The 27,410-nt window shown below is 49.8% G+C and overlaps 1 protein-coding gene across 1 annotated transcript in view; it reads left to right on the forward strand.

Moving 5' to 3' along the window:
• The first annotated feature begins 305 nt into the window (after window positions 1–305).
• The window catches only part of LOC144610867 (SH2 domain-containing adapter protein F-like), a 103,688-nt gene continuing 76,583 nt past the window's right edge, over window positions 306–27,410 (forward strand). Inside the window, exons 1-2 of the mRNA XM_078429836.1 lie at window positions 306–351; window positions 25,463–25,687. Coding sequence (XP_078285962.1) covers window positions 306–351; window positions 25,463–25,687 — 271 coding nt within the window. The remainder of the gene's footprint in view (window positions 352–25,462; window positions 25,688–27,410) is intronic.

Genomic DNA, 27,410 nt, shown 5'->3' on the forward strand with positions numbered 1-27,410 from the left:
AGGCTCTCAGACACACACATCTACCGAGTCCCCTGTACTCTGCTGTGGTACGGTTCGGATGCGGTGGTCCAGTTACGATGCGGTGGTACGGTTACGATGCGGTGGTGGGGTTACGATGCGGTGGTAAGGTTTCGATGCGGTGGTACGGTCACGATACAGTGATCGGGTTACGATGCGGTGGTACGGTTACTATGCGGTGGTGGGGTTATGAAGCGGTGGTACGGTTACGATGCGGTGATTCGGTTTCGATGCGGTGATCGGGTTATGATGTGGTGATCGGGTTACGATGCGGTGATTCGGTTACGATGCGGTGGTACGGTTACGATGTGGTGATACGGTTACGATGCGGTGGTACAGCTATGATGTGGTAGTACAGTCACGATACGGTGATCAGGTTACGATGCGGTGATTCGGTTTCAATGCGGTGGTACAGTTACGATGCAGTGGTACGGTCACGATACGGTGATCGGGTTACGATGCAGTGATTCGGTTACGATGCGGTGGTACAGTTACGATGCGGTGGACAGGTTACAATAGACAATAGACAATAGGTGCAGGAGGAGGCCATTCGGCCCTTCGAGCCAGCACCGCCATTCAATGTGATCATGGCTGATCATTCTCAATCAGTACCCCGTTCCTGCCTTCTCCCCATACCCCGTGACTCCGCTATCCTTAAGAGCTCTATCCAGCTCTCTCTTGAATGCATTCAGAGAATTGGCCTCCACTGCCTTCTGAGGCAGAGAATTCCACAGTTACGATGCGGTGGTGGTACAGTTACGATGCAGTGGCATCGTTACAAAGTGCAGTGGTTCAGTTAAGATGCCCTTCACGGTCTGTGCTCAGGAAGGCAGCAGCTGGAAGATATCCCTGCATTAACAAGCGGCCCCATGCCACCACTTAACCAGGTACATCACTCAGCCCAACTGCCCCCCCCTGCCAGCTCCATGGGGATGCTATTCCCAGCACTTCCCAGCCAATCCGTCAAACCCTTGTTATCACTCCGGAAGCAATGTCTCCAAACAGTGAATCACCGAATCACCGAACAGTGAACGGCCTGGATAGAGTGGATGTGGAGAGGATGTTTCCACCAGTGGGAGAGTCTAGACACAGAGGGTACAGCCTCAGAATTAAAGGACGTTCCTTTAGGAAAGAGATGGGAAGGAATGTCTTTAGTCAGAGGGTGGTGAATCTGTGGAATGCATTGCCACAGAAGGTTGTGGAGGCCAAGTCAGTGGGTACACATAGAAAATAGGTGCAGGATGAGGCCACTCAGCCCTTCGAGCCAGCACTGCCATTCAATATGATCATGGCTGATCATCCACAATCAGCACCCCGTTCCTGCTTTCTCCCCATATCCCTTGATTCCATTAGCTCTAAGAACTATATCTAACTCTCTCTTGGAAGCATCGAGTGAATTGGCCTCCACTGCTTTCTTTTAAAGGCGGAGATTGCTAGATTCTTGATTAGTGCGGGTGTCAGGGGTTGTGGGGAGAAGGCAGGAGAATGGGGTTAGGAGGGAGAGATAGATCAGCCATGATTGAATGGCAGAGTACACTTGATGGGCCGAATGGCCTAGTTCTGCTCCTATCACTTTAAAATGATGAAAGTCGGCCTCCCCTTCTCGGTCTCTGACGGTGATGCTCAGATCACCGCTGGGCAACTTCGATCAGCAAGATGGCGGGCTGGGCAGAGATTCTGTGGCAGATGGGATGCGGTGGGCATCAAGATGGCAGCTGGTGAGACCACCTTCTCACTCCTAACCCGCCCCAGTTAATGAAGTTTAGTTTTAGTTTAGAGACAGACACAGGCCCACCGAGTCCTCACCCACCAGCGATCCCCGCTCATCCACACTATCCTACACACACGGTGGCGCAGCGGTAGAGTTGCTGCCTTACAGCGAACGCAGCGCCGGAGACCCGGGTTCCATCCCGACTACGGGCGCCGTCCATACGGAGTTTGTACGTTCTCCCCGTGACCTGCGTGGGTTTTCTCCGAGATCTTCGATTTCCTCCCGCACTCCAAATACGTGCAGGTTTGTAGGTTAATTGGCTTGGAAAATGTAAAAATTGTCCCTAGTGGGTGTTGGATGGTGTTAATGTGCGAGGATCACTGGTCGGCGCGGACCCGGTGGGCCGAAAGGGCCTGTTTCCACGCTGTATCCCTAAGCATTAAGGACAATTTACATCTATACCAAGCCAATTAGAATACAAACCCGTACGTCTTTGGAGTGTGGGAGGAATACCGGAGCACCCGGAGGAAACGCACGCAGGTCACGGGGAGAACGTGCAAACTCCGTACAGACAGCACCCGTAGTCGGGATCGTACCCGGGTACCTGTTGCCGTAAGGCAGCAACTCTACCGCCGCGCCACCGTGTCTTGTGTGACGCAACTCAAAACCGTCTTGACCTGAACATAAAGCTCAGCTCACGAAATGGGCGGCAGGGTGGCACAGCAGGTTCGATCCTGACCTCGGGCGCTGTCCGTGTGGAGCTTGCGTGTTCTCCCCTGTGACCGCGTGGGTTTCCTCCGGGTGCTCCGGTTTCCTCCCACATCCCAAAAACGTGCGGCTTTGTCGGTTCATCAGCCCCTAGCACGTAGGGAGTGGATGAGAAAGTGGGATAACATACAACTAGTGTGAACGGGTAACAAATCATCCGCCAACGTGTCCGTCACCTACAACGGGACCCCACCACTGGCCACACCTTCCCATCCCCTCCCCTCTCTGCGTTCCGCAGAGACCGATCCCTCCGTAACTCCCTGGTCCACTCGTCCCTTCCTACCCAAACCACCCCATCCCCGGGCACTTTCCCCTGAAACCGCACGAGATGCAACACCTGTCCCTTTACCTCCCCCCTCAACTCCATCCAAGGACCCAAACAGTCTTTCCAGGTGAGACAGAGGTTCACCTGCACCTCCTCCAACCTCATCTATTGCATCCGCTGCTCCAGATGTCAACTTATTTACATCGTTGAAACCAAACGCAGGCTCGGCGATCGCTTCGCTTAACACCTGCGCTCGGTCCGCGCTGGCCAATCTGATCTCCTGGTGGCTGAGCACTTCAACTCCCCCTCCCATTCCCAGTCTGACCTTTCTGTCATGGGCCTCCTCCAGTGCCATAGTGAGGCCCACTGGAAATTGGAGGAACAGCACCTCATATTTCACCTGAGCAGCTTGCAGCCCAGTGGTATGAACATCGACTTCTCCAACTTTAGATAGTTCCTCTGTCCCTCTCTTCCCCTCCTTCTTCCCAGATCTCCCTCTATCTTCCAGTCTCCACCTATATCCTCCCTTTGTCCCGCCCCCCCCGACATCAGTCTGAAGAAGATCTCGACACGAAACGTCACCCATTCCTTCTCTCCTGAGATGCTGCCTGACCTGCTGAGTTACTCCAGCATTTTGTGAATAAATAGTGTGAACGGGTGATCGCTGGTGGGCATGGACTCGGAGGGCCGAAGGGCCTGTATCTGTACAGTATTGCTAAACTAAACTAAACCGCTGGAGAGATGCAAACTGGCCAACAATTGCCTCAAGTCAACGTCCTTTTGCAGAGTATGCACAAACATTAATATCGTTATTCTGTTCGTTGCCCCTGACACATTCAAGAGAAAAGCTTTTATTAATTAACGTTTGGGGGCCTATTGCCAGCCTGGCTGCTTGGAATATCGTTTCAGTGGTTGACCTGTCAAAATTCAGGCGGCGAAAGAAGAAAGGTTGCAAATCGACGTGAAATTTCATTGAGAATAATGGAAATTGCCGAAGCTGTTTTAATATTTATGAAACACACTGAGGCAAACACTTCAATGCATTGTGTCATTTAAGTGGATTAAAATTATGCTAAACAGAAAAAGAGATTCCAGAGTTGGAAGATTCAGGCACAGTTTTGCAGGAAAGATTCTCTTCAGCACGAACTTTTGCTGCATTCCGAGTTAATCCGTTCTACATCTCACTGTATCGCCTCTCGTTTCCCCTTCCCTGGACTCCTCAGCCTGAAGAAGGGTCTCGACCCGAACGTCACCTATTCCTTATCTCCAGAACTGCTGAGTTACTCCAGCTTTTTGTGGCTGTCTGCAAGTATTTCACCAGGCAGGTTTCCAGTTCAATTATCCACTTGGTTCATACACCGATCAGTCAAAACATTATGACCACGGACAGGCAATAGACAATAGACAATAAACAATGGACAATAGGTGCAGGAGGAGGCCATTCGGCCCTTCGAGCCACTACCGCCATTCAATGTGATCATGGCTGATCATTCTCAATCAGTGCCCCGTTCCTGCCTTCTCCCCATACCCCCTGACTCCGCTATCCTTAAGAGCTCTATCTAGCTCTCTCTTGAATGCATTCAGAGAATTGGCCTCCACTGCCTTCTGAGGCAGAGAATTCCACAGATTTACAACTCTCTGACTGAAAAAGTGTTTCCTCATCTCCGTTCTTAATGGCCTACCCCTTATTCTTAAACCGTGGCCCCTTGTTCTGGACTCCCCCAACATTGGGAACATGTTTCCTGCCTCTAACGTGTCCAACCCCTTAATAATCTTATACGTTTCGATAAGATCTCCTCTCATCCTTCTAAATTCCAGTGTATAAAAGCCTAGTCGCTTCAGTCTTTCAACATATGATAGTCCCACCATTCCGGGAATTAACCTAGTAAACCTACGCTGCACGCCCTCAATAGCAAGAATATCCTTCCTCAAATTTGGAGACCAAAACTGCACACAGTACTCCAGGTGCGGTCTCACTAGGGCCCTGTACAACTGCAGAAGGACCTCTTTGCTCCTATACTCAACTCCTCTTGTTATGAAGGCCAACATTCCATTGGCTTTCTTCACTGCCTGCTGTACCTGCATGCTTCCTTTCAGTGACTGATGCACGAGGACATCCAGATCTCCTAACTTGAAGTGAATAACATTGATTATCTTGTTACAATGGCACCTGTCAAGGGGTGGGATATATTAGGCAGCAAGTGAACAGTCAGTTCTTGAAGTTGATGTGTTGGATGCAGGAGAAATGGGCAGGAGTAAAGACCTGAGTGACTTTGACAAGGGCCAAATTGTTATGGCCAGACGACTGGGTCAGAGCATCTCTGAAACGGCAAGGCTTGTGGGGTGCTCCCGGTCAGCAGTGGTGAGTACCTACCGACAGTGGTCCGAGGAGGGACAAACCATAAACCGGCGACAGGCAGGGTGTTGGGCGCCCAAGGCTCATCGATGCGCGAGGGCAACGAAGGCTATCCCGTCTGGTCCGAACCGACAGAAGGTCGACTGTGGCACAAGTCACAGAAAGTTTTAATGGTGGTCACGGGAGGAATGTGTCACAATACACAGTGCATCGCACCCTGCTGCGTATGGGACTGCACACGGAGGACCAACAGCATATTAGGCAGGTGGTCATAATGTTTTGGCTCATCAGGTCATAATGTCTTGGCTGATCGGTGTATATCTAAACTCTAACTTCTTCCCAGCTGTTATCAGGCAACTGAACCATCCGACCGCAACCAGAGAGCGGTCTTGAACTAATATTGAACTATCTTTGTTCAGACTTTACTGGCTTTACCTTGCACTAAACATCATTCCCTTATGATGTATCTGTACGTTGTGAATGGCTCGATGTAATCAAGCAGTGTCTTTCCACTGGCTGGTTGTCACGCAACAAAAACCATCCTATCAACAACTAGAGACCAGTCCTGAGCTACTATCTACCTAATTGGAGACACTCAGACTATCTTTGATTGGACTTTAATGGGCTTTATCTTGCACTAAACGTTATTCACGTTATTCGCTTGTCATGTATCTGTACACTGTGGACATCTCGATTGTAATCATGTATTGTCTTTCCGCTGCCTGGTTAGCACGCAGCAAAAGCTTTTCACTGTACCTCGGTACACGTGTCAATAAACTAAACTGGACTGAAACTACTTGCACCATCAAACGCTTTACAAAAAAATACACTGACTGTCTACTGGTCTCCCTCAGTTCCTCCACGTAATACTGGACAGAACAGCACAAAACCCTCACTGAACGTTGGCTGACTCTGATTCTAAAAGCAGCACGGTGGCGCAGCGGTAGAGTTGCTGCCTCACAGCACCAGAGTCCCGGGTTCGATCCTGACCACAGGTGCTGTCCGTACGGAGTTTGTACGTTCTCCCCGTGACCAGCGTGGACTTTCTCGTCCAAGATCATCGGTTTCCTCCCACACTCCAAAGACGTACAGGTTTGTAGGTTGATTGGCTGGGTATAAATGTATAAATGTATAAATGTAAAATTGTCCCTAGTGTGTGTAGGATAGTGTTAATGTGCGGGGATCGCTGGTCGGCGCCGACTCGGTGGGCCGAAGGGCCTGTTTCCGCGCTGTATCTCTAAACTAAACTGAACGCTACCAAAGCCAATCATTGTGGTCCTGGGTTTTTTTCCAGCAACTGAGTTTATAATAACATTTGTCTAATTAGGGGCTGGGTGAAGATAACTATCCCGTGAGATCATCGTGAGTTGTTGAGCTAGATTTCTCCAATCCCCTGCCCTGTAGCTTTTCCTGAACGCTGGTAACTACTGTTGTGCCCCTCCTTACAGTCTTGATCATCGAACACACAACACTGAGGTGCAGGGTCATTAGTACGGGTGTCAGGGGTTGTGGGGAGAAGGCAGGAGAATGGGGTTGAGAGGGAAAGGTAGATCAGCCATGATTCAATGGCAGAGTGGACTTGATGGGCCGAATGGCCTGTCTGCTCCAAAAACGCATGAACAGGAGCAGGCCCTTCAGCCCACAATGTCTGTGCCCACCAAGATGCCAAGTTACCACACTGTATCACTATGACTCCATGATCCCTGCTTTCCAAACCTCTCTCCCCATCTCTACTGACTATCCCGCGGTCTAGGCTTAAGCCCAGGGGTGACCGCGCTTTTGCGGTTGCAGCTCCTAGACTGTGGAACAGCATCCCTCTCCCCATCAGAACTGCCCCCTCCATCGACTCCTTTAAGTCCAGGCTCAAAACCTATTTCTACTCCCTAGTGTTTGAGGCCCTCTGAGGGGGCGCTGTGAACTGTTTATGTATGTGCTGTTATGTTTGTGTGCCATTGTATGTTCGTTTCTTAGTACCTGAACTGATGTACAGCACTTTGGTCATCGTGGGTTGTTTTTAAATGTGCTGTACAAATAAAATTGACTTGACTTGACTTGACTTTAGTTTAGTTTAGTTTAGAGATACAGCGCATAACAGGCCCTTTGGCTCACCGAGTCTGCACCGACCAGCGATCCCCGCACATTAACACTATCCTACACCCACTAGGGACAATTTACACTTTACACCAAGCCAATTAACCTACAAACCTGTACGTCTTTGGAGTGTGGGAGGAAACGGAAGATCTCGGAGAAAACCCACGCAGGTCATGGGGAGAACGTACAAACTCCGTACAGGCAGCACCCGTAGTCGGGATCGAACCGGGGTCTCCGGCGCTGCATTCGCTGTAAGGCAGCAACTCTACCGCTGCGCTACCATGACCGCCCATCTTCTCCAGTTCCTCTGACTTTCCCTGATGTCCTGCTTGATGGCTGAGTTCCTTGCACCCTTCTCTTGGCTTGGCACCTGTCATCCTAGCAATGCCGTTGCAAAGCTCTTGAGGCCAATTTTCTGTGCTAAAAGCTCTGTCTGAGCACTGGTTGCAGTTTCCTCCGGCTTCTAAATAAATCATCAGCGCACTTTCAAGCACACAATCAAATGGAAGCTTGTCCACAGTCGGTGTTATGTGAAGCTACACTCAAGAGGTAGAGACATCGGCCCTGTGAAATAAAGCCAGTGGGATCAAAAGGAATTGCAGATGCCGGTTAATGCCAAAGATAGACACAAATGGCTGAAGTAACTCAGCGGGTCAGGCAGCATCTCAGGAGATCCATTTTCTGGATTCAGGATATCTTTATTTGTCATCCAAAAAACAAGTCTTTTGGACAAGATTTCTCCCGAGATGCTGCCTGACTTGCTGAGTGACTCCAGCATTTTGTGTCGAAATAAAGTTGTGTGTTTAGAGCTATTAATTGAAGGAGTCACAGAATCATAGAGCACGAAAATAGGCTCTTCGGCCTAAATCTCCCTTGCCGACCAACATGCCCCATCTTAGCTAGACCTGATTGCCTGCTTCTGACCTATACCCCATGGCCTTTGACCATGTACCCATCCAAATATTTTCCCAATATTGTTATTGCAGGTACTGTAGATGTGGAGAGGATGTTTCCACTAGTGGGAGAGTCTAGAACCAGAGGTCACAGCCTCAGAATTAAAGAACGTTCTTTTAGGAAGGAGATGAGGAGAAATTTCTTTAGTCAGAGGGTGGTGAATCTGTGGAATTCTTTGCCACAGAAGGCTGTGGAGGCCACAAGTCAGTGGATATTTTTAAGGCAGAGATGGATGGATTCTTGATTAGTACGGGTGTCAGAGGTTATGGGGAGAAGGCAGGAGAATGAGGGAGAGATAGATCAGCCGTGATTGAATGGCGGAGTAGACTTGATGGGCCGAATGGCCTAATTCTGCTCCAATCACTTATGATCTTATGAAACGTCACCCGTGCCTTCTCTCCAGAGATGCTGGCTGTCCCGCTGAGTTACGCCGGCATTTTGTGTCTGCCTTTGGAGCTGACGTTATTCTCCTGGAATAGCGGGTAGTTAGGAGTAAACTGGCTGGAGATGTGGTGATCATTACTGGCACCACATCAGACAATCCCCGCCACACTCACCACAGGGCCTGGTTTAGTTTTAGGCTTAGGCTCATCATTGTCACGTGTACCAACGTGCATTGAAAAGCTTTGTGCTGTATGCTATCCAAACAGGTGGCCCAGCGGTAGAGTTGCTGCCTTACAGCGCCAGTGACCCGGGTTCAAACGTGACTACTGGTCTGTACAGAGTTTGTACGTTCTCTCCGTGACCCGCGTGGGTTTTCTCCGGGCTCTCTGGTTTCCTCCCACTCTCCAAAGACGTACAGGTTTGTAGGTTGAGTGTCGGAAAGAACTGCAGACGCTGGTTTAATACGAAGGTAGACACAAAATGCTGGAGTAATTCAGCGGGACAGGCAGCATCTCTGGAGAGAAGGAATGGGTGACGTTTCAGGTCGAGACCCTTCTTCAGACTGATGTCAGGGGAGGGGGGCGGGACAAAGATAAGATGTAGTAGGAGACAGGAAGACAGTGGGAGAATTGGGAAGGGGGAGGGGATAGAGAGGGAAAGCAAGGGCTATCTGAAGTTAGAGAAGTCAACGTTCATACCGCTGGGGTGTAAACTGCCCAAGCGAAATATGAGGTGCTGTTCCTCCAATTTGCGCTGGGCCTCACTCTGACAATGGAGGAGGCCCAGGACAGAAAGGTCAAAGTGTACTGTTCTATGTTCTATGTGGACTTTGACTACTTGCTCTTGGGAATAGGTGAATAGATACGATTACAGAAGAAAAAAAATACAGATTATAAAACTGCAAAGTGTGCAATGATGTATGTTGTGAGATTGGGACTGTACTCTCAGTTTCAGTTTAAGGGAGGGCACTTCAGTAGTGTGATCACAGGGGGGAAGAAACTATTCCTGAAACTGGTGTGGTAAGTGCTTTCAGGCTTTTGTAATTTCTACCTGCCAGGAGATTGTAGAAGGAGATTTATTCACAAAATGCTGGAGTAACTCAGCAGGTCAGGCAGCATCTCGGGAGAGAAGGAATGGGTGACGTTTCGGGTCGAGATCGTAGAAGGAGAATGAGTGGGGTGCAAATGGCCCATGATTTATTCTATAATCGTTTATTGGGAATGGATTTGTTGTGACGTTGTGTTAATGTGCCTGTAAAGCTGCAGCAAGTAAGAATTACATTGCTTTGGGCAAAGCAGTGCAGGTTTGTAGGTTAATTGCCCTTAGTGTGCAGGGAGTGGGTGAGACAGTGGGATAACGTAGAACTAGTGTGATCGGGCGATCGATGGGCGGCGTAGAATTGGTGCTCCGACGGTGCAAGAGTGAAGCTGGTTCAAACCGAAGAGCTGGAGTAACTCAGCAGGTCAGGCAGCATCTCTGGAGAAAAGGAATAGGTGACGTTTCGGGTCGACGTTTCATGGCCGATCATCCACAATCAGTACCCCGTTCCTGCCCTCTCCCCATACCCCCTGACTCCGCTATCATTTAGGACTGAGATGAGGAAAAACTTTTTCACCCAGAGAGTTGTGAATAGACAATAGACAATAGGTGCAGGAGGAGGCCATTCGGCCCTTCGAGCCAGCACCGCCATTCAATGTGATCATGGCTGATCATTCTCAATCAGTACCCCATCTGTGGGAATCTGTGGGATTCTCTGCCACAGTGGAGGCCAATTCACTGGGTGTTTCCAAGAGAGAGTTAGATATAGCTCTGAGGGCTAAAGGAATCAAGGGATATGGGGAAAAAGCAAGAACGGGGTAGTGATTGTAGATGATCAGCCATGCTCGAAGGGCCGAATGGCCTACTCCTGCACCTATTTTCTATGTTTCAGACTCTGAACGGCCGATGGGCCTGTTTCCTTGTTGTATCTATAAAAACTAAAAACAAACAAAACTAACCAGTCTCTATCTCAAGTAGATCAGTCTGAAGAAGGGTCTCGACCCGAAACGTCACCCATTCCTTCTCTCCCGAGATGCTGCCTGACCCGCTGAGTTACTCCAGCATTTTGTGAATAAATACCTTCGATTTGTACCAGCATCTGCAGTTATCTTCTTATTCTACCTCAAGTAGCCCCAACATTCCCTCTCTCTCCATCCCTCCCCCACCCAAGTCACACTAGCTTCTCAGTTTCACCTGACAAGCAGCTAACAAGGGCCTGTTTCCTTTATCATCGTTACTTTTTTCCATATCTTTCATTAATTTTTCTTTATCTCCCGACATCATCGCCTATGTCTCTCGTTTCCCTTACACCCTAACGAGTCTGAAGAAGGGTCTCGACCCGAAACGCCACCCATTCCTCCTCTCCAGAGATGCTGCCTGTCCCGCTGAGTTACTCCAGCTTTTTGTGTCTATCTTCGGTTTAGATCAGCATCTGCAGTTCCAAACGGACTGAGGGAGGGAGGGTGCTGGTGGACTGGCGATGCCATTGACTGTGTAGTGACACAATAGACAGTAGACAGTGGAGGACATAGTCACCAGTTGCCCCAAAAACCGGCCACCGAATGGTGAACGAGGTCTGATTGACCTGGACGATGACACGTTGACTTCTGAGGATGTGACCTCTGGTTCTAGACTCTCCCATTAGTGGAAACATCCTCTCCACATTTACAGTACCTGCAATAACAATATTGGGAAAATATTTGGATGGGTACATGGTCAAAGGCATGGGGTATAGGTCAGAAGCAGGCAATCAGGTCTAGCTTAGATGGGTCATGTTGGTCGGCAAGGGAGATTTAGGCCGAAGAGCCTATTTTCGTGCTCTATGATTCTGTGACTCCTTCAATTAATAGCTCTAAACACACAGCTTTATTTCGACACAAAATGCTGGAGTAACTCACGACAGAAGAAGAAGACAGTAGACAATAGGTGCAGGAGGAGGCCATTCAGCCCTTCACACCAGCACCGCCATTCCCTGTGATCATGGCTGATCATCCACAATCAGTGCCCCGTTCCTGCCCTCTCCCCTTATCCCCCTGACTCCGCTATATTTAAGAGCTCTCTCTTGGAAGCATGCAGAGAATTGGCCTCCACTGCCTTCTGAGGCGGAGAATTCCACAGATTCACAACTCTCTGGGTGAAATTGTTTTTCCTCGTCTCCGTTCTAAATGGCCGACCATTTCGTTATCGAAATGACGCCAGATCGTTATCGGTGAGGCCGGGGGGAGCAGGGTTGAATGTTCATCCCAGGGACGCTGGGAACTCTGCCTTTCATGTGAGTCTATCAGTCGGGTGATCTTAAGCTGAGGCTGTGATATCTTAAGTCAGTGTGACAGAGGGAAGCTCGATCTTGCAGCTCAACTCACTGTGTAGATTATCAGCGGGAGATCACGTATTGACTTCCATGACGTTGAAGGAACGTTTTCAACAATCGTTGAGGGAAGGTTCTTGTGCGGACAGCTGAGAGTTCACTGTCAGAAGCTGCCAACTGGAATTTTTGCTAACCATTTATCGACTGCGAGCTAAAGACGTCCCAGGAGAGAGACAATTAGGCTCCAAACTAATCTCGTATCGGCCTAATCAATCTATTTAAGGAGATCTGCTTCGATGGGTTCCTGCGTGCTATCACATTACAGTCATAGAGTGATACTGTGTGGAAACAGGCCCTTCGGCCCAACTTGCCTACACCAGCCAACATCTCCCAGCTGCACTAGTCCCACCTGTCTGCGTTTATATAGAACCATAGAAGTGCAGGAGGCCCTTCGAGCCAGCACCGCCATTCAATGTGATCATGGCTGATCATTCTCAATCAGTACCCCGTTCCTGCCTTCTCCCCATACCCCCTGACTCCGCTATCCTTAAGAGCTCTATCCAGCTCTCTCTTGAATGCATTCAGAGAATTGGCCTCCACTGCTTTCTGAGGCAGAGAATTCCACAGATTCACAACTCTGACTGAAAAAGTTTTTCCTCATCTCCGTTCTAAATGGCCTACCCCTTATTCTTAAACTGTGGCCCCTGGTTCTGGACTCCCCCAACATTGGGAACATGTTTCCTGCCTCTAACGTGTCCAACCCCTTAATAATCTTATACGTTTCGATAAGATCTCCTCTCATCCTTCTAAATTCCAGTGTATACAAGCCTAGTCGCTCCAGTCTTTCACCATATGACAGTCCGGCCATTCCGGGAATTAACCTAGTAAACCTACGCTGCACGCCCTCAATAGCAAGAATATCCTTCCTCAAATTTGGAGACCAAAACTGCACACAGTACTCCAGGTGCGGTCTCACTAGGGCCCTGTACAACTGCAGAAGGACCTCTTTGCTCCTATACTCAACTCCTCTTGTTATGAAGGCCAACATTCCATTGGCTTTCTTCACTGCCTGCTGTACCTGCATGCTTCCTTTCAGTGACTGATGCACTAGGACACCCAGATCTCGTTGTACGTCCCCTTTTCCTAACTTGACACCATTCAGGATGACTGCCTGGGTTTCCTCCGGGTGCTCCGGTTTCCTCCCACAAGACGTGCGGGTTTGTAGGTAAATTGGCCTCTGTAAAGTGTGTAGTTGGATAACGAGTGTGAATGGGTGATCGGCGTGGACTCGGTGGGCCGAGGAACATCTTTCCATGCTGAAGGTAGACACAAAATGCAGGAGTAACTCAGCGGGTCAGGCAGCATCTCGGGAGAGAAGGAATGGGTGACGTTTCGGGTTTCGGGTCGAGACCCGTCTTCAGGAATGGGTGACGTTTCGGGTGACGTCACCCATTCCTTCTCTCCTGAGATGCTGCCTGACCCGCTGAGTTACTCCAGCATTTTGTGTCTGCCCTCCATTCATTATGATCATGGCTGATCATCCAAAATCAGTACCCCGTTCCTGCTTTTTCCCCATATCCCTTGATTCCTTTAGCCCAAGAGCTAAATCTAACTCTTGAAAACACTAGTGAATGGTCCTGACCTCCCATCTACCTCATTGGAGACCCTCGGACTATCTTGAATCGGACTTTACCTGGCATTAAACGTTCACCCCTTTCTCCTGCATCTGTACACTGCGGACGGCTCGATTCTAACCACGTGTAGTCTTTACGCCAACTGGATATCACGCAACGAGAAAGCTTTTCACTGTACCTCATTGCACGTGACAATAACAATAAACTAAACTAGTCAAGGCTGGAGAGCAGGGTGTGGGGGAGGTAAAGTCCTTTGGTCACTGACTTTCCCCTCACCCCTCCTGCCCACAGCCCGACATTCCATGCATCCATGTCCTAGCGGGAACGTGGTGTGTTCAGAGTTCAGAGACACATCTTTCCATGAGTTCAGAGTTCAGAGACACATCTTTCCATGAGTTCAGAGTTCAGAGACACATCTTTCCATGAGTTCAGAGTTCAGAGACACATCTTTCCATGAGTTCAGAGACACATATTTCTAAACTAAACTAAATTATACACTCGATTTATTCACAAAATGCTGGAGTAACTCAGCAGGTCAGGCAGCATCTCGGGAGAGAAGGAATGGGTGACGTTTCTGAGCGTGGTTGTCAGCATCCATGAAATGGTTTTTATTTCATTGACCAGTCTAGAGCCCAAGGCCACATTCTTAGGATGTGAACCCTACCCCCTCTGCCTTTTGCTGTTCATAAGTTCATGTGACAGGAACAGAATTAGACCATTGGTCCCATCAAGCCTACTACCTTAAACCTACGCACTCTTGTTGTTGATTAACCTAACACGCTTAAAAGACTCAGGGAAGCACAAAAGGCCCACTGCCTTGTTACTGCCCTTCAGCTCCGGAGACCCGGGTTCGATCCTGACTACGGGTGCTGTCTGTACAGAGTTTGTGCAAAGGATGGGCATTGCCCAAGATGCATCCAAGGAAGGCCTCGTCTAAGGTCTTGTGGTAATTCCCTGTGGTCAACGTTCTCCGCCCGGCCCTCCACAACCATCTTCATCGCCTTCACCTCCAAAGAAACCCCCAATGGACGTGAGAAACAAGGAACTGCAGATGCTGGTTTATAGAACAAGACACAAAGTGCTGGGGTAATTCAGCAGGTCTGGCAGCATCTCTGGAGAACATGGATAGGTGAAGTTTCTGGTCGGGACCCTGCCTAAAGTCATCTATCCATGTTCTCCAGAGACTTTACAGCGAATGCAGCGCCGGAGACTCAGGTTCGATCCTGACTACGGGTGCTGCACTGTAAGGAGTTTGTATGTTCTCCCCGTGACCTGCGTGGGTTTTCTCCGAGATCTTCGGTTTCCTCCCACACTCCAAAGACGTACAGGTATGTAGGTTAATTGGCTGGGTAAATGTAAAAATTGTCCCTAGTGGGGTGTAGGATAGTGTTAATGTACGGGGATCGCTGGGCGGCACGGACTTGGAGGGCCGAAAGGGCGTGTTTCCGGCTGTATATATATGATATGATATGATGATATGCTGCCTGACCCACTGAGATACCCCAGCACTTCGTGCCTTACTTTTCAATCACCATTGGTCTTGTTGGGCGTGCTGTGTATTGCCACCGGGAGCAGAGGGTGAGATTGGATGGCTGATGGGTTAATGGATCGATTGATGTCATTGAATTGATCCATGTTTAGTTTAGTTTAGAGATACAGCGCGGAAACAGGCCCTTACAGCCCACCAGGTCCGCGCCGACCAGCGATCCCCACACATTAACACTATCCAATACCCACTAGGGACAATTATTTACATTTGCCCAGCCAATTAACCTACAAACCTGTAGGTCTTTGGAGTGTGGGAGGAAACCGAAGATCTTGGAGAAAACCCACGCAGGTCACGGGGAGAACGTACAAACTCCGTACAGACAGCGCCCGTAGTCGGGATGGAACCCGGGTCTCCGGCGCTGCATTCGCTGTAAGGCGGCAACTCTACCGCTGCGCCACCGTGCCGCCCGCATCAGCTGATTACCCTCCCCACCATTGAGCCTGGCGTGTGGTGTGGGAGCAAGTTGGTGAAGTGTCGGTCTCTTGTCTGAAAGCCTGGAAGGAAGATAAATCGAGAAGATGGAGTTCTTTTAATGCGGTGTAATATTGCGTAGCTTTCAATTACTGAGCCTAATTAATTTCCCAGCGCATAGATGATGCAGCTGAACCCTGTGAAAGGCATCACCGGGGACTGGGATCATTCAGCGAGCCGATTAAAAGTGAAGGCCCTTGGCTGGTGTCCACGCTCCATTTAATCCTCCACACAGCCACAAGCACAGCAAGCACATCCTGCACACACCCACCCTTGCGAGCATGGAACTCTCCAACAGTGGCCCAGCGGTAGAGTTGCTGCCTCGCAGCGCCAGAGACCCGGGTTCCATCCTGACCACAGGTGCCATCTGTATGGAGTTTGTACGTTCTCCGCGTGACCTGTGTGGGCTTTCTCCGAGATCTTCAGTTTCCGGGACTGCTGAGGCCCCCGGGCTACAGCGTCCGGGCCTACAGAGCCGTCCGGGCCTACAGCGTCCAGGCCTACAATGCCGTCCGGGCCTACAATGCCGTCCGGGCCTACAGCGTCCAGGCCTACAACGCCGTCTGGGCCTACAGCGTCCGGGCCTACAGAGCCGTCCGGGCCTACAGTGTCCGGGCCTACAAGGCCGTCCGGGCCTACAACGCCGTCCGGGCCTACAGCGTCCGGGCCTACAACGCCGTCCGGGCCTACAGTGTCCGAGCCTACAAGGCCGTCCGGGCCTACAGTGTCCAGGCCTACAACGCCATCCGGGCCTACAGTGTCCAGGCCTACAGAGCCGTCCGGGCTTAATACGGGACAAGGGCGGTCCCGTATGGGACAAACCAATTTAGCCCAAAATCCGGGATGTCCTGGCTAATACGGGACAGATGGCGACCCTAATGACAGGAGGGAAGGAAGCATGCAGGAGATAAAACCTAGAACACTGCGATGGGGAAATGATGTCCCCCACAGCCTATTTCATAATTGGCCCGTCAATTTGCAAGAGTCCTTGTGTAAATCTTTGCTGCCATTTGATTATCTGCCCTACACTGGGGGGCACTGAAGCTAATTGAAAAGCTGTCAGGGTAAATGAAATGTCTGTGAGGAATGGCCCTTCACTGATTCATTCATCCAACCTTGCCTCTCCTCACCACAAAGACCCTAGGTCAAAAGAGTACTCTGCATGTTTTATCACACACCTATTCAGTCTTGTGTTGCCTTCTTGGGCTGGCAAGGATGTTGCTGAAGCCAGTTAGTTTGGATTCACAAACACTTGTGGCAATTTTGCACAGTCAAGTGGAGCTTATTGTCAACATGCCGAAGTACAGTGAGGTAAACACTGCCCGGTCCATCACGGGTTCCGACTAGGGTTTCCAACTGTCCCGTATTAGCCGGGACATCCCGTATTTTGGGCTAAATTGGTTTGTCCTGTACGGGACCGCCCTTGTCCCGTATTAAGGATAGCGGAGTGAGGGGGTATGGGGAGAAGGCAGGAACGGGGTACTGATTGAGAGTGATCAGCCATGATCGCATTGAATGGCGGTGCTGGCTCGAAGGGCTGAATGGCCTACTCCTGCACCTATTGTCTATTGTCTATTAGGCCCGAGGGGCGCTGTAGGCCCCGACGCTGTAGGCCCCGACGCTGTAGGCCCCTACAGTTTAGATCCCGACACTCTAGGTTTCCCACATTTTAGCTCCGGACAGTCCAGGCCCGGAGGCCCGGGCGCCGCCTAACGGAAGTTGCATAGCAACCCTCCTCCCGGCCCGGGCGGCCGCCATTGGTGGAGTGGGGTCACGTGGGGCGCGGGGCGGTGACGTCACCTTGTCCCGTAAATGGGTGTGAGATAGTTGGCACCCCTTGTTCTGACCTCCCCACCATTGAAGGGATTTACAGGAGTGGCTGCCTCAAAAAGGCAGCCAGCATCATCAGAGACCCACACCACCCAGGCCACACTCTCATTTCACCCCTGCCATCGGGAAGAAGGTACAGGAGCCTGAAAACTGGAACGTCCAGGTTCAGGAACAACTTCTTCCCCACAGCCATCAGGCTATTAAACTCTACAACCTCAAATAAGCCCTGAACTACATAGACATGGGGGCATTGGTTTTGCACTATTAAATGTTTGTTTTTGTTTGTGTGTATGTGTGTGTATGTGTTTGTGTATATATATATATATATATATATATAATACACACCCACACAGAACTATTTTTCTTATATATATACACACACACACACACACACTGAACTTTTTTCTCGTTTATCATATTGTTTACAGAGTACTATGTTTCCATTCACAAAATGCTGGAGTAACTCAGCAGGTCAGGCAGCATCTCGGGAGAGAAGGAATGGGTGACGTTTCGGGTCGAGACCCTTTTTCAGACTGATGTCAGGGGGGCGGGACAAAGGAAGGATATAGGTGGAGACAGGAAGATAGAGGGAGAACTGGGAAGGAGGAGGGGAAGAGAGGGACAGAGGAACTATCTAAAGTTGGAGAAGTCGATATTCATACCACTGGGCTGCAAACTGCCCAGGCGAAATATGAGGTGCTGTTCCTCCAATTTCCGGTGGGCCTCACTATGGCACTGGAGGAGGCCCATGACAGAAAGGTCAGACTATGTTTCCATATTCTGTTGTGTTGCTGCAAGTAAGAATTTCATTGTTCTATCTGGGACATGTTATTATGACACTAAAACCCTCTTGCTGTTGGAGTTGGGAGATTCCTCATACAAGTTGGATGGAGGAGAATTTTTATTATATTCAACTTTTACAGCGTTTTACATGGTAAGTGCCCTTTCAAGACCATAGTCTCAGTTTAGTTTAATTTAGAGACACAGCGCACTGACTAGCAATCCCCGCACACTAACACTATCCGACACCCACCAGGGACAATTTACATTTACACCAAGCCAATTAACCCACAAACCTGCACGTCTTTGGAATGTGGGAGGAAACCGAAGATCTCGGAGAAACCCCACACAGGTCACGGGGAGAACGTACAAACTCCGTACAGACGGCGCCCGTAGTCAGGATCGAACCCGGGTCTCTGGTGATGAATGTGCTGTAAGGCAGCAACTCTACCGCTGCGCCACCGTGCCAAACATGGACCATAGTTAGTGGACCATAACAGCTAATTAAAAGCTACCACTTTGAATCCATTACTTTAGTGCTAAATTCTGCAATTAATCAGAGAGCTGTGTCTAACTGCTGCAGTTTGTCTAATCTATTTTCGATCTGCACTTGGTCAATACCTGAATATAAATCAATGTCAGCAGGTTTACTGAGCTAACTTGTTCAGAATATTCTCAGCACTGCACACCACTGTTAGTGGGATAACTGGTGACTTACCCCTGGTGCAGGCAGCCAGGGAGTTGATGGAATCATAGAGTCATAGCATCATACAGTGTGGAAACAGGCCCTTCAGCCCAACTTGCCCACACCGACCAACATGTCCCATCTGCACTAGTCCCACCTGCCCGCGCTTGGCCCATATCCCTCCAAACCTTAGACACAAAAAGCTGGAGTAACTTTCTTAAAGGATAAAGGGTACAGGTACAATATTTAGTGCAAAGATATAACATTAATAATAATAATAATGCATTACATTTATATGGCGCTTTTCAAACACTCAAAGACGCTTTACAGGGATTTCTAGAACATAGAGAAGTGAATATATAGATAAATAAGTAAACGAACAGAGAAAGGAGACAGAAGGTGAGGTGACCTTCAGTGGTTGAAGGCAGTACTGAAGAGGTGAGACTTCAGTGATGTTTTGAATGTGGTGAGTGTGGAGGAGTCTCTGATGGTTTGGGGTAGTGAGTTCCACAGGGTGGGAGCAGCGATGGAGAAAGCCCTGTCCCCCCAGGATCTGAGTTTGGTCCGGATGGGGGGGACAGGAGGTTGGCAGCAGCAGAGCGGAGGGTGCGGGTGGGAGTGTGCCTGTGGAGGAGGTCAGTCAGGTAGGATGGGGCCAGGTTATGGAGGGCTTTGTAGGTCATAAGGAGGTTTTTGTACTGGATTCTCTGGGGGATGGGGAGCCAGTGGAGTTTGTAAAGGACGGGGGTGATATGGTCACGGATCGGGGAGTGGGTGAGTAGACGGGCAGCGGAGTTTTGAATGTATTGAAGTTTACTGATGATTTTTGAGGGTGCGCCATAGAGGAGGCTGTTGCAGTAGTCCAGACGGGAGGTGATGAAGGCGTGGATGAGGATTGAAGTGTGGGGTATATGGGGAGGGGTATTTTAGGGGGGGGGTGGTATAATGTTGGGCAAATGAATGGACAGGGACACAGACTCTAATGAGAGGTTAACGTGAGGTCTCGTGGGGAAGACACCGAATCTCCATGGGGTAATGTCCTCGGTCTGACGGCCTCTGACCAGGGGGATGTTTACCTGAGGTAGAAGCTGGAGTAACTCAGCGGGACAGGCAGCTTCTCTGGAGAGAAGGAATGGGCGACGCTTCGGGTCGAGACCCTTCTTCAGACTGAGAGTCAGGGGAGTGGGAAACGGGAGATATCTGTTATATCGCCCATTTTCTCTCGGTTCCCTAGCAACCTGGCTTCAGGACTCCGAGAATGAAGGAGGAACCACGATGGGGGGGGGGGGGGCAGTGAGAATATAGAGGGTCCCGGCGGGAGGGGTGTTGAGAATGTAGGGGTGACCAGGCAAGGGACCGATTGTGGCCAAGAAGTTTGGCCAACAGAGTTTGTATGTTCTCCCCGTGACCCGCGTGGGTTTTCTCCAAGATGAGTTTAGTTTGGAGATACAGCGTGGAAACAGGCCCTTTTCGGCCCACCGGGTCCGCGCCGACCAGCGATCCCCGCACACATTAACACTATCCTACACCCGCTAGGGACAATTTTTACATTTACCAAGCCAATTAACCTACAAACCTGCACGTCTCTGGAGCGTGGGAAGATCTCGGGGAAAACCCACGGGGAGAACGTACAAACTCCGTACAGACAGCGCCCGTAGTCGGGATCGAACCCGGGTCTCCGGCGCTGCAATCGCTGTAAGGCAGCAACTCTACCGCTGTGCCACCCAAACCTACCGGAGCCGAGATCTGCCGTTTCCTCTCGCACTCCAAAGACGTGCAGGTTTTTGTAGGTTTGAGAAGACAAGATTCTAGCCTTAGAGGGAGTACAGAGAAGGTTCACCGGATTGATCCCTGGGATGGCAGGACTTTCATATGAAGAAAGACTGGATAGACTCGGCTTGTACTCGCTGGAATTTAGAAGACTGAGGGGGGATCTTATAGAAACATATAAAATTCTTAAGGGGTTGGAGAGGCTAGATGCGGGAAGATTGTTCCTGATGTTGGGGAAGTCCAGAACTAGGGGTCACAGCTTAAGGATAAGGGGAAAGTCTTTTAGGACCGAGATGAGAAAACATTTCTTCACACGGAGAGTGGTGAATCTGTGGAATTCTCTGCCACAGAAGGTAGTTGAGGCCAGTTCATTGGCTATATTTAAGAGGGAGTTAGATGAGGCCCTTGTGGCTAAAGGGATCAGGGGGTATGGAGAGAAGGCAGGTATGGGATACTGAGTTGGATGATCAGCCATGATCATATTGAATGGCGGTGCAGGCTCGAAGGGCCGAATGGCCTACTCCTGCACCTATTTTCTATGTTTCTATGTTTCTATGTAAGACTGTTCAATGAACATTTCGTAACATTGTCGGTGCCAGACAACATGGTCACTCTTTGCGCACTGCGTGGGTGAAGTCTGCTGCATAATTGTCGCTGCTAAAAAAAATCACAGTACCGAGTACAGTGATAAGAAAGTATCACTGATTAATTGATTGGTTTACACAAAATGACACAAAGTGTTGGAGTAACTCAGCGGGTCAGACAGCATCACTGGAGAACATGGATAAGTGGTGATTCGGGTCAGGACCCTTCTTCCGACTGCTGCATAAATAAACTCCTCCGCTAAATGCTCTCCACACCTCTGGTGCATGCATTGAGGAAATGTTAAGGGCATGTCCCACTGAGGCGATTTTTTAGGCGACTGCCGGCGACTGTCATAGTCGTAGCAGGTCGCCGAAAAACCCGCGACTGGACTCCACCCACGACAATGTCTACGACAAGCTTCGACAACCTACCACCTAGGCGACGTCAAGCTAGGGCAAGCTACCGACAACCAGCGACCCAATCGTCGCGACTTAGGACGTCCACCTACGACCGCACTTACGACAACCTATGATCGCACAGGCGGCAACCTACGACAACTGAAGTCAACCTACGTCTACGCGCGTCAAGCTACGACCGTATCGGCGACAACCGAAGACAATTCACGTCATTTTGACCTCCGGTTTTCACCCCGGTTGACGTGGGTAGTCGCCAATGGAATTCACCGAAGTCAGCACCGGCGACGACCTATGTCACCTGGCGACAACCTACGACAGCGCCCCCGTCAGGAGACGTCAAGCTACGACCATTGCCGTCAAACCAACAGTCGGCAAAAACGTTTAAACATTTCAAAATCCAACAGAGAGAAAAACGCCACGACTCTTTGGAGACAATTCACGACTGTGGTCACGGTGGCGCAGCGGTAGAGTCGCTGCCTTACAGCGCTTGCAGCGCCGGAGACCCGGGTTCCATCCCGACTGCGGGTGCCGCCTGTATGGAGTTTGTACGTTCTCCCCGTGACCTGCGTGGGTTTTCTCCGAGATCTTCAGTTTCCTCCCACACTCCAAAGACGTACAGGTTTGTAGGTTAATGGGCTTGGTGTGAATGTAAATTGTCCCTTGTGTGTGTCGGATAGTGTTGGTGTGCCGCCCAGCGATCCCCGTACATTAACACTATCCTACACCCACTAGGGACAATTTTTTACATTTACCCAGCCAATTAACCTACATACCTGTAAGTCTTTGGAGTGTGGGAGGAAACCGAAGATCTCAGAGAAAACCCACGCAGGTCACGGGGAGAACGTACAAACTCCTTACAGTGCAGCACCCGTAGTCAGGATCGAACCTGAGTCTCCGGCGCTGCATTCACTGTAAAGCAGCAACTCTACCGCTGCGCTACCGTGCCGCCCTTTTATTGTATTTTATTTTATTTTTACTTTAAGGATAGCGGAGTCAGGGGGTATGGGGAGAAGGCAGGAATGGGGTACTGATTGAGAATGATCAGCCATGATCACATTGAATGGCGGTGCTGGCTCGAAGGGCCGAATGGCCTCCTCCTGCACCTATTGTCTATTGTCTATTGTACGGTGAAAAGTCTTTTTGGTGCGTGCTATCCACTCAGCGGAAAGACTACACTTGACTACAATCAATACAGCCACACTGTATCTACAAAGTCTACCGTGAAGTTTAAAGTAGTTCCTCAAAAATATTTTAAGAAACAGTTACATGCATCGGACGAGTTTGGAGGGATATGGGCCAAACGCAGGCAGGTGTGACCAGTGTATCAGGGACATTTTGGCTGGTGTGGGCAAGTTTAGTTTAGAGATACAGCGCGGAAACAGGCCCTTCGGCCCACCAGGTCCGCGCCGACCAGCGATAGAGTTGCTTAATTGGGAACATGTTTCGTGCCTCTAACGTGTCCAACCCCTTAATAATCTTATATGTTTCGATAAGATCTCCTCTCATCCTTCTAAATTCCAGTGTATACAAGCCTAGCCGCTCCAGTCTTTCAACATACGACAGTCCCGCCATCCCGGGAATTAACCTGGTGAACCTACGCTGCACGCCCTCAATAGCAAGAATATCCTTCCTCAAATTTGGAGACCAAAACTGCACACAGTACTCCAGGTGCGGTCTCACTAGGGCCCTGTACAACTGCACACAGTGCTCCAGGTGCAGTCTCACTAGGGCCCTGTACAACTGCACACAGTACTCCAGGTGCGGTCTCACTAGGGCCCTGTACAACTGCACACAGTACTCTAGGTGCGGTCTCACTAGGGCCCTGTACAACTGCACACAGTACTCCAGGTGCAGTCTCACTAGGGCCCTGTACAACTGCACACAGTGCTCCAGGTGCAGTCTCACTAGGGCCCTGTACAACTGCACACAGTGCTCCAGGTGCGGTCTCACTAGGGCCCTGTACAACTGCACACAGTGCTCCAGGTGCGGTCTCACTAGGGCCCTGTACAACTGCACACAGTACTCTAGGTGCGGTCTCACTAGGGCCCTGTACAACTGCACACAGTACTCTAGGTGCGGTCTCACTAGGGCCGTGAAAGAACAGAACAACGATCTAGTCCCAATTGCAGTGCAGCGGTGCCTGTTTAGGGTGATTTATGCTGTTTTCTGCATATCTATTCACATTTACTAATTGTACGGCAAGAGGGTCATCAATAACCCACATTATCTTGGTGTAAAGGTTCTATTTGGATGATTGATTGTCCGTGTGGGTGTAGAGTATTAATGATGGTGGCGTGCAAAGTCTCTGGGGCACTGTTGAAACCATCTGCATGTACAGAGAGGCACATAGTCCAAGTGTAACCCTGTAATTATATGGGGCAGTGTTTAGTAGACAATAGGTGCAGGAGGAGGCCATTTGGCCCTTCGAGCCAGCACCACCATTCAATGTGATCATGGCAGATCATTCTCATCAGCTTAATATATTGTATTATTGACTAATGTATATTTATTTGTGTGTTATCAAGTTAATGGGCCTGTTCAGCTGCAGCAAGTAAGAAGTTTATTGTTCCGTTGTCACTTAATATGACAATTGAACACTCTTGACTTGAAGTGTAAGAAAATAACTGCAGATGCTGGTACAATTCAAAGGCATTTATTCACACAATGCTGGAGTATCTCAGCGGGTCAGGCAGCATCTCAGGAGAGAAGGAATGGGTGATGTTTCGGGTCGTAGACCCTTCTTCAGACTGAGCCGAAGGGTCTCGACCCGAAACGTCACCCATTCCTTCTCTCCTGAGATGCTGCCTGACCTGCTGAGTTACTCCAGCATTTTGTGAGTAAAACTCTTGACTTGAACCACCTCTAGATTTCTCCCACTCTAGGGACAATTCTTACATTTCCCGGAATTTTTCTATCATCAGCCGTTAACCTGAGAGCATTTGTGGGACAGTATTAATTTGCTTGTGTCCCTGATACTCATAAGATCATAAGTGATAGGAGTAGAGTTAAGCCATTCAGCCCATCATGTCTACGCCACCATTCAATCAGGGCTGATCTATCTCTCCCTCTCCACCCCATAAGTTGTACAGGGCCCCAGTGAGACCGCACGTGGAGCACTGTGTGCAGTTGTACAGGGCCCCAGTGAGACCGCACCTGGAGTACTGTGTGCAGTTTTGGTCTCCAAATTTGAGGAAGGATATTCTTGCTATTGAGGGCGTGCAGCGTAGGTTTACTAGGTTAATTCCCGGAATGGCGGGACTGTCATATGTTGAACGACTGGAGCGACTAGGCTTGTATACACTGGAATTTAGAAGGATGAGGGGATCTTATCGAAACGTATAAGATTATTTAGAGGTTGGACACGTTAGAGGCAGGAAACATGTTCCCAATATTGGGGGAGTCCAGAACAAGGGGCCACAGTTTAAGAATAAGGGGTAGGCCATTTAGAACGGAGATGAGGAAAAACATTTTCAGTCAGAGAGTTGTGAATCTGTGGAATTCTCTGCCTCAGAAGGCAGTGGAGGCCAATTCTCTGAATGCATTCAAGAGAGAGCTGGATAGAGCTCTTAAGGATAGCGGAGTCAGGGGGTATGGGGAGAAGGCAGGAACGGGGTACTGATTGAGAATGATCGGCCATGATCACATTGATCAATCTACGACTCGATTTCCTTGGCTGTTCAGCTCTAAGAGAGGAGGTGAAAGGTGACAGGTGGCTCGAAGGGCCGAATGGCCTCCTCCTGCACCTATTGTCTATTGTCCATAAGGCAGCAACTCTACCGTGGCCGTGCCGCCGTGCGTTAGTTGTTGTTCGGCGCTCGCTGTTGCTAACTCTCTCCTTCCACTGCGCAGAGATACGGCGGAGGGGGTCGAAGGATGCCCCCGGCAGGCCGCTGCCCCTGTACGACACGCCCTACGAACCCGTGGAGAACGGCGGCGGCGAGGGAGCGGCGGAGAGGGTGTCGTCCCAGCGGGGGCCCCGTGAGAGCCGTCTCCCAGCGGACGACGAGCGGCCCCCGGGGGAGTACGACCAGCCCTGGGAGTGGAAGAAGGACCGCATCTCCAAGGCATTCGCAGGTGAGCGCACAGACAACCTGCCCACCTCCGCCGTTACAGTGTCCACTGGCATGGGCGGCCTCCACTGCCGTCTGCGGCCACGAATCCCACAGATTCACCACCCTAAAGAGTAAATATAGGAGTAAAGAGGTTCTTCTGCAGTTGCACAGGGCCCTGGTAAGGCCACATCTGGAGTATTGTGTACAGTTTTGGTCTCCTAATTTGAGGAAGGACGTCCTTGTAATTGAGGCAGTGCAGCGTAGGTTCACGAGATTGATCCCTGGGATGGCGGGACTGTCGTATGAGGAAAGATTGAAAAGACTAGGCTTGTATTCACTGGAGTTTTGAAGGATGAGAGGGGATCTTATAGAAACATATAAAATTATAAAAGGACTGGACAAGCTAGATGCAGGGAAAAACGTTCCCAATGTTGGGCGAGTCCAGAACCAGGGGCCACACAGTCTAAGAATAAAGGGGAGGCCATTTAAAACTGAGGTGAGAAGAAACTTTTTCACCCAGAGAGTTGTGGATTTGTGGAATTCTCTGCCACAGAGGGCAGTGGAGGCCAAATCACTGGATGGATTTAAGAGGGAGTTCGATAGGGCTCTAGGGGCTAGTGGAATCAAGGGATATGGGGAGAAGGCAGGCACGAGTTACTGACTGGGGACGATCAGCCGTGATAATAATGAATGGCGGTGCTGGCTCGAAGGGTCGAATGGCCTCCTCCTGCACCTATTTTCTGTTTCTATGTTTCTAATAAAGACCTCAACATCCAACGCATTGATCTCCATCCGGGCAATTTGTTGTGGCAAGTAGGAATATCATTGTTCCGTCGCTTTATATATTATATATATTATATATTATATATCATTATATATCAGAATCAGAATCAGAATAACCTTTATTGTCATCCAAAAAAACAAGTCTTTTGGACGAGATTTTGTCACCCACAGTCCAACAATAATCAGTTAAACACCCTTGACTCTTGGCAAACCGAGTCCCTTCTTCAGACTCCATTCTCCTGCCTTCTCCCCATCACCCCTGACACCCGTACTAAACAAGAACCTGCCGTAAAAATATCCATTGACTGGTCTTCACAGCCTTCAGTGGCAGTGAGTTGCTCAGATTCACCAGTTGGAATCGTGGGAGTGCATTGTCCGACAATAAGAGAAATCTAAGAGCAGATTATTACCCAAATGTATAAAGTTTTCAGATGAGTGACCGTGGAACATAGAACAGTACAGCACAGGAATAAGCCCCTTAGCCCACAATGTCACGGCGAGTATGCCATGTAAAAGCCAATTCCTTGGAGCACAGGAGGGCTGCATGACTCTATGACTCTCTATCACATGGGCAAATGGGATCAGCTTATACGGGCATCTTGGCCAGCATGTATGGGATGGGCCAAAGGGCATGTTTTCATGCTGTAACACTCTACGACTCGATTTCCTTGGCTGTTCAGCTCTCAGAGAGGAGGTGAAAGGTGACAGGCAGAGTTGCTGCCCAACAGCCCAAGAGACCCGGGTTCGATCCTGACTACGGGCGCTGTCTGTACGGAGTTTGTACGTTCTCCCCGTGACTGCGTGGGTTTTCTCCGAGTGCTTCGGTTTCCTCCCACACTCCAAAGACGTACAGGATTGTAGGTTAATTGGGCTTGGCAAAAAATTGTAAATTGTCCCTAGTGTGTGTAGGATAGTGTTAGTTCACGGTGATCGCTGGTCGGCGCGGACTTGGTGGGCCGAAG

Source organism: Rhinoraja longicauda, chromosome 38 (assembly GCF_053455715.1).
Source record: "Rhinoraja longicauda isolate Sanriku21f chromosome 38, sRhiLon1.1, whole genome shotgun sequence".
Lineage (NCBI taxonomy): Eukaryota > Metazoa > Chordata > Chondrichthyes > Rajiformes > Arhynchobatidae > Rhinoraja > Rhinoraja longicauda.